At 46.6% G+C, this 7,594-nt stretch overlaps 1 protein-coding gene across 15 annotated transcripts in view; it reads left to right on the top strand.

Annotated features, from left to right (window-relative positions):
* Positions 1 to 7,594, top strand: part of STK38 (serine/threonine kinase 38) — a 104,314-nt gene that overhangs the window by 35,064 nt on the left and 61,656 nt on the right. For 5 of the 15 annotated variants that reach the window (XM_023764757.1, XM_014466613.2, XM_014466614.2 and 2 more), the window contains 2 exons: positions 529 to 623; positions 1,136 to 3,098. The exons of 3 other annotated variants lie outside the window; for them this stretch is intronic. In XM_023764757.1, the coding sequence (XP_023620525.1) occupies positions 529 to 623; positions 1,136 to 1,266 (226 nt within the window). In that variant the 3' untranslated portion in view covers positions 1,267 to 3,098. 7 more of the 15 variants (XR_002832241.1, XR_002832240.1, XR_002832239.1 and 4 more) reach the window with 2 other exon arrangements.

Genomic DNA, 7,594 nt, shown 5'->3' with positions numbered 1-7,594 from the left:
TCCCAGCCCAGCGGGCCCCTGCACAGCCTGCCGTGGGCCCAGGCCCAGGCCACTCGCATTAGTGGTTGCTGCACAGCAGGTGAAGAAGTTGTCATCTGTTTCATGACTGTTCTGACTTGCATCCTGTGATTTTTTCCGTTGCCTCCTTTGTGCCGCCTTCTCGTTGGCATCTCGGATGGACGGGCAGAGCCTACAGGAGGGGCCTCTCCGAGGCCCAGGCTCCCTTTCTAGCAGGCAGGGCAGGTCGTCAGGGGGGTGCATAGCTTGGACTTTAATTTCTCCTTATTGTTCTTTCTAGCTATGAATAAATGTTATTTATAGTTTTTCATTGTGATTTATTTTGTTTGGCTGTAGTCAGTTGGTGTGGTTGGTCCGTGGTTAGAAGCTTTTCAGAGAAAATGAGTGCTGCCTGCCCGGGGATAGTCTCTCGCGTCAGACCCGGGCCGGGGTCTTCTCTGCGGAAGGCTGATGAGTTATGACCCATTTGATTACTAACCATAGTAATTCTGGCATGTCTGTTCTTGGCAGAGAGAGACCTGCTGCAATATCTATTGAAATCAAAAGCATTGACGATACCTCAAACTTCGATGAGTTTCCAGAATCTGATATTCTTAAGCCAACAGGTAATACCACCAACTCTGCCTATGGCTGCCTTACAAGTGCATTATTCCACACCCACCCCCCCCCCCCCGCCCTGTTTTGGGGTGATTTTTACAAATCAGGGTAGAGGATGTGGAGAGGAACTTCAGGTCTTCGGGTTCTTGGTAAGTATTTCCGGTGCTGTGCTGGGCAGCAGGGAGACTGTGTCACGTGGAAGATGGATACACGCTCCCGGGCTTAGCCTGCCCAGCGGGTGGGCCAGTCACAAAGGTCTGCTCTCGTTGCTGTTTATTACAGTAAAGCTTGGGTGACCTGGAATGACAGAAATGGGAAAATAAACCGCTTTAAATATATGTGGAAAAAAATGAGGTTCAAGGAACATATAGGCAAGCAAATGTAGAAAATTCACCCTGAGTGAAAAATAGCTTTTCCCAGATAGAAAACTGGTATGTTCTTCAGAACGTCATGTCTTCAGTACCCAGTGGGCTGTCGGGGTAAGGCAGGGAGTCAACTCTCACGTCTATTTCTTTCCCAGTGGCAACAAGTAATCACCCTGAGACTGACTACAAGAACAAGGACTGGGTCTTCATCAATTACACATACAAGCGCTTTGAGGGCCTGACTGCGCGGGGGGCAATACCTTCCTACATGAAAGCGGCAAAATAGTGCCCTTGGATGGAACCCTGCGTGGAGCAGAGTTCTGTGTACACATCACGTGTTCCTCTCACACACTTTTGAAAGAGCTTCCAAGAAGCTTATGGAACCCACCCGTATGTCCCGGAAACTTGCCTGAAATGTGACAGTGAGTGGATTCTCTTCATAGTGCATCTGAAGCTGTAGAACAGAGCCAACCAGTTCAGCCACGTCGGCCATAAGCAGCTTCTTCAGAAGCGTCACGAGCCAATTTGATAGATTTTTTTTTAAACAACTTGAGTAACCTAAGTTCATCAGAATGAAGGGGAAAAAACAGCCATCATCCAACATTATTGAAATTGTAACGTACTTACTGAATATCCGCCAATTCCCATGATTTTGTGATATGCTTTCTGCCAAGCCCACCAAGTATTTCCTATTTCTTTACAGCTGAAAGTTCCATAGTCCTAAGGAAATAAGCAATAATGAAAGCCTCAGCAGCCAGCGTTCTGCTGAAGAAAGTGATCCTCCATCCTCTGAGGGGTGATGGTAGTTTCTCCCCTGACGAGAGGCTCTGACAGCCTCCATTCGTGCTGCACCTTATTTATGGTACTAGGACACAGACTCAGTCCACTGATGCCTGTCCTCCCACCATCTGAAATACTCATGCTGCTTTTTGGAGTGTTGATGGGGGAATACCAGCTTGATCCATTGTTGCTCTTCGAAGGCCCCCAAAGCCGTTGGGCATTGCCACGGAGTCCGATCACATGGAAAACCTCATTTTCTCTTCTCGGCTAGCTCAGAAAGTCCCTGAGTCGGATGTTGCCGTGGACCAGCACTACCCACAGGTGCTGCCAGCAGGAACTCGGCTTCTTCCTGGGAACACAGCAAGGAGAGCCAGGCACAGGCAGGAGCCTGGAACCCTCTTGGCTGAGGTGCTGCTCCCACGGGTCTCCAGAACCTGCTTGGAAGTGGGAAGGAGCCAGCCCAGTGGGAAGTGCAGAGCCAGCCTCAGATCTTTGTCTTGTTCACTCCTCAGTCCTTGGTGCAGCTCAGCTGTGTTTTGTCTTCTCCCTCAGTATTTCTTCTCTCCCATCTTTAAGTACCATTTTGCCTTGGAACCATGATTACAGATATTTCCTTTGCAGATGCCTTCCTGGGGGATGTTCCTCTCCACCCTACAGGGTGGCCTGCAGCTTGGGCTGAGCGGGCCCTGCTGTGGCCTTCTCTCATGAGACACCCTCGGAACTTGAGCACAAAGTGCCTTCTCTTTCACAGCTGCCACCACCTTTAGAGGAAGTTTGCTGTGTCAGAAAATTGTGGAGGCTCCATATTAATGCATTACTTTAAAACTTTTAATAACTCTGAAAGCATCATTTGCACCTGGGTGGTAACTTTACCTGTGCAGAGCATCCTAGCCAAGCTGCAGCGGGGGACCACTTCCTGCCAGCCTTGATGTTATAAGATCAGCTTTGAAAGGAAAGTATGTCCTAGCTTAGTCATTCAGAAAAGAAAAATGAAATTCAAAGTTACAGTAGTAAATGAAATTGCTTTGGATTTTCATGTTTTAGAGAAAGAAAAAAGAATTTTAAGGAAGTATTAACTCTGGATGAAGGTAATGTGTCTGCCCCTAATCTTTCATTCATGGTCTGTTAGTGAAAAGGAAGTAAATGAGATTCTTTTGTGTAACTAGTTTCTTTGTATTACCAAATAGTTGGGGTGTTGACCCCCATGTGTTTTGCAAGAGTCTGTGGTGAGCATGGGTAAGGAGTGGTGATTGTGTGTTGGGGAGTGGCGGGGGATCATTTGTTTTTTGGGGAAATGTCCACTTTTTAAACTTTTGAATAAACTGTGTGGAAAAAGCAGTGTAATGTGTTCTAACTCAAATGTGGCTTCCACTTCAAAGAGGCAGAAGGCTAACTGCATCACCGTCTGCAGGCCGAGTGCTTTTCTGTCTCAGGGAAGCTGGGCCTGCATCTTCCAAATTGCTGTCCATACAAAGAGACTGTCTTCTGTTGGCCCCACGAATGTTCTTTCTACCTGGTTCTGTCACAGGGCAGTGGGCTCTCCTCTTGCATTAAGGCCAAGGGGAGACCTTTCTGACAGTGCTCTCAACTGGTGAACCTTCTGTACAACTGTTTACAGCTCAGCCCCACTTATTTTCCCCAGCCTGGGGTTGACTAGGAATCTCAAAAGCTCTCAGGGCAGGACTCAGCCCCCATGTCCACCAGAGCAGGGTTCTGTCTACAGATCGTGTGTATTTGGGTCCTGTTGGATCCCACTTACCCCTTCTCTAGGTTAGAGAAGGAAGCCTGAGAAAAAGGCAGGAAGGAAGGGGCAAAAACCAGGGTCGGACCTGCAGGCAGAGGGAAGCTAAATGCAGTCAGATGTGTACTGTCTTTCCAAGGCTCATGTGTACTGTCTTTCCAAGGCTCGTCGCAGACATGTTGGGATTGGCTCAGTATTGGTTCTGTTCACAGATGATTCTGTTTCCTACTTTCTTTTAAAAAAATAAATTTTTTTTATTGATTTCAGAGAGGAAGAGAGAGAGGGAGAAAGAGACATCAATGATGAGAGAGAATCATTGATCGGCTGCTTCTTGCACGCCCCCATACTGGGGATTGAGCCGGCAACCTGGGCATGTGCCCTGACCAGGAATCAAACCGTGACCTCCTGGTTCATAGGTCGACACTCAAGAACTGAGCCATGCCAGCCGGGCACGTATTGCTTTGTGGAATTACTTTGAAAAATAACATACAGGCGAATTCCTTTGGGATTAATATTCAAGGTCTGAATAGTAGATTGTTAATTTTAAAACTCATCTATATGGCATAATAGGATTCCTCTGCTACTTACTACTACTACTTTTTCTCTGAATTATTTCCTTGAAAAGCATAGCCTTTGTGTGTAACCTTATGGTGTTTTCAGAACTCAGAAGGATTCAGTGAATGGTCTTTTCCTTTGCTAGGTCATATATTTTCCCAGAATTATCTATCAAAGCCAATACTGACTTAAAACTAACCTCCACATGCTTGTTCAGGCATTATTTTCAGAGAAAAACATCTTGCCCAAATAACATTTAAGCACCATATTATATGGAGTTTCAATACCAGGCACTCGGACAAGGGAGTGAGTGCTGTGTGGTTCTGAACTGCACATCAGTGAGGGGAGAATTCCCACCAAGTGGCTAACAATGCAGCATCGGTTATAGTTAGTATTTTAGTGGCGATGTAACAATACGTTTAAACCAACCCAAAGTTGCTGGAAAGCTTAGGGAAGCTCCCGGAGATGTTTGCAGACAGCAGTGACTTGGCAGGGAGGAGTGAGCAGTCCAGGATGTTGGAGGCAGGAAGGTATGGTCTTGTGCTGTGGTAGAGGCACGGAGTTGAGTAATTACTGCTTTATGAAGAACACTGCAGTCACTTTTGTTATGTCATTTCCCTCCCCCACTTCAACCCACTCCAGTCTGGTGCCTCTTCCTTGTGTGAAATGTTGGTATTATCCCATGTATAAACCGTGCTGGTATTTCTGTTATTATTCCTGTGGTCACTGGTGTCCTGCCATACCCATTGGTTTCTTGACTCCTTATCTTGATCAACCTGCTGCACTCACACTGTTGACTTTAAAAACAGCTCCCACCTCTCCGACTTCCTTCTTGTAGTTCCTCTGCCACCATTTAAATGCTGGTGCTCTTCAGAGCAGTGACTTTTGCCCTCTTTTCACTCGGGATCTTTAGGCCACCTGCCTCATACTGCGGCTTCAACTACCATGTTTCTGTGGTGAGGTCTTTGAAGTGACCAGCCTACCTAGACTACTCCCCAGATTGCCGGGCCTCATGGAGCCAAGTGCCTACCAGAAATGCCATTTGGATGGCCTTCTCCGGCTCAGGCCAAGGCTGTCCGGCTCCTCTCGCCTCCATAGCCTTTTTTCTAGCTCAGTCTGCTCAGCTATCCAAGCCAGAAACGCCTTACATGCTTCCCAACAGCAAACACGCCCAGGTCGGAGCATGGCTTCCATCCTCAGTGCCTTCCTTACTCCGTGCTGAACCCATCGCAGTGGTCTCCAAGTGACCTTTGCCCAGATCCTTCTTTCAAGCCTGTCATCCTCCCTGCTGCCAAAGAAATTCTAAATTTTAAGTCTGATCATGTCCTTCTCCTGCATAAAGCCTTGAGGGCTCCCAATACACCGTTGTCTGAGGTCTGTCTTTACTCTGGCCTCTTCTCTGCATCACCCCACCCACTTCCCTGATGACAGTAAGCAATTATGTCACCTTTGCTTACAGTTGAGTTGGCCTACGATACCTCCTCCCCTCATGGATCCAAAACAACTTGTATTCATCCATCACAATTTGGTTCATGGGTCACCTCTAGAATTCTCTTGTGACCTCTATACCCTCAGTAAAAACTGGCTACTCCACCCTTATGGGGCTCCTAAGTGACCTGGACTGTCTACCGATGTCTTCTTCATGTGATCATAAAAGCCCCTTGATGGGAGGAACCGTGTCCTAGTCAGGGTGTCCCTGTGGCCCAGCAGTGCTCGGCACAGAACATACTCTGTAGGCCATGTTTACAGAGCGTGTTCTTAACCTCTGAGCTGATAAAGGCAGGCTTGCTAGGAAGGCCCAGGCTTGCTTCAGCACCCCTGAAATTCAGTGTCACCAGCAGCAGGCTCCCAGGCTGAGCTGAGGGGCCTCAGTAGACACCAGCCCCGAGTAGGGCTAAGGATGAGAAAGAGGCTCTACCACGATGTCTCCAAGGGACGTACCTTTCACTGATGCCGTGGTTCCTCACTTGCTATAAACCCAAACTGGGACATCAAAGTTTGAGTCCTCTATCTTTCAAACTTACATTTGACTTTGCGAGGTCCTACTTAGTTGTATTTGAGGGTTCAGGGGGTCTCGAATGCAAGTTAACCAGGAACTAGAGAAGGGAGACCATAAGGGCTCTGGAACCTAGACGTACAAACAGCAGAGCGGGAAACACACAGGCCTGTGGCAAGCCCACGGCTGCTGTAGGAAAGGAGACTGGGCGCTGGTGCCGCTCCTTTCAGTCCCTTTTTAAACCTAGTTTTATTTTTCTGCCAAAAGAATAACATGGACACAAATTATAATATTTTATTTAAAAAAAAGCATCCTAAATATAGGATTTCGTAAACACTGGTAGGTAAACATGTGCAATTTTAAATACAAAGTAAAGAGGCAAAACTAAAGGCATTTTGCCTTTAAGAGAAAATGTCCTGCAGTGGTGGTCCCACCCAGAGCATGACTGTGGCTCCATCTCCCATGAAGGCATCAGGTTTGCTTTCTGAACTCACTATGCATTTTAACAATTTCAAAATGATGACATTAAATGGAATACTCAAACCCCTTGTTAACTTTCTGTTTTCACTGGATACAAAAGGCTCCATGTCACACTTGGACAGTGTGAATGAAAGCCTGTGTTCTGACTGGTTTTACTTACACAAGGATCTGTTGGAACACTGTGCAGATAGAGCTCTCCTTCCTGGGCTTATTCCACAGTATTTCCTTAGACTGTGCACATTATCACATCGTTCTCTTGGAATTTAGTTGAAAATATTGGCTATTGTATATTGTGCAGTAAATCCAGCTACTTTCCAGCTTCTTTACCTTTTGCTGTCATTCTTTTCAGCCTGAGAAATTGTTAATATCACCACATTTTAACACTGTTCCTTGCCCAGTACTCTCCAAGTCTCAATGGCAAATGTTTCCTACTCAACAATACGTGGTATGATGCAGACATGAACTGATTCTAAACCTCAAATTCAGGTTCATCTTGGCTTGCTGAGATACCTCTAAGACAGTCTGGGTAAAACTATTTCCTTAAGAAAATGCTTCTGTATAAGTCACCTGGCTTACTCATTTAGGCACTTAGAAAAACACCAGACCTGAGTCCTACTCTTTGTATTAGAAACACCTCTTGCCCAGGTGGCCAGTAACTGATTCTTAAGGGAATGACTACAACCCAGCCTATGTTGGCCAAGAGGTCCTGCCACAGCAGAATGTCCTGGCCCTGGAAACAGCAGCTCTGAGGGGAGCCACCAAGTGACAATGATGCTGAGCTCCAGGCTGGGAGGGCGCGGATGCAGGAGAAGCCTCCCGCTCCAGCTTCTTCCTCAGTCACCACACCTGGTGACAGTGGCAGATTTACCTCCCCAGATTGTCCATGGGGTTGGGGCCAAAAGCACATTAACCCAATTTGGGAAAAGAAGATATAGTTCTTAAAAGTCAGAATAAGTTAATCATTCATATAGAACAGCGGTTCTCAACCTGTGGGTTGCGACCATCGGAAAACACATATAGCATATCAGATATTTACAATTCATAACAGTAGCAACATTACAG

Source organism: Myotis lucifugus, unplaced genomic scaffold (assembly GCF_000147115.1).
Source record: "Myotis lucifugus unplaced genomic scaffold, Myoluc2.0 scaffold_347, whole genome shotgun sequence".
Classification (NCBI taxonomy): Eukaryota; Metazoa; Chordata; class Mammalia; order Chiroptera; family Vespertilionidae; genus Myotis; species Myotis lucifugus.
This window is presented reverse-complemented; position numbering and strand designations above follow the sequence as displayed.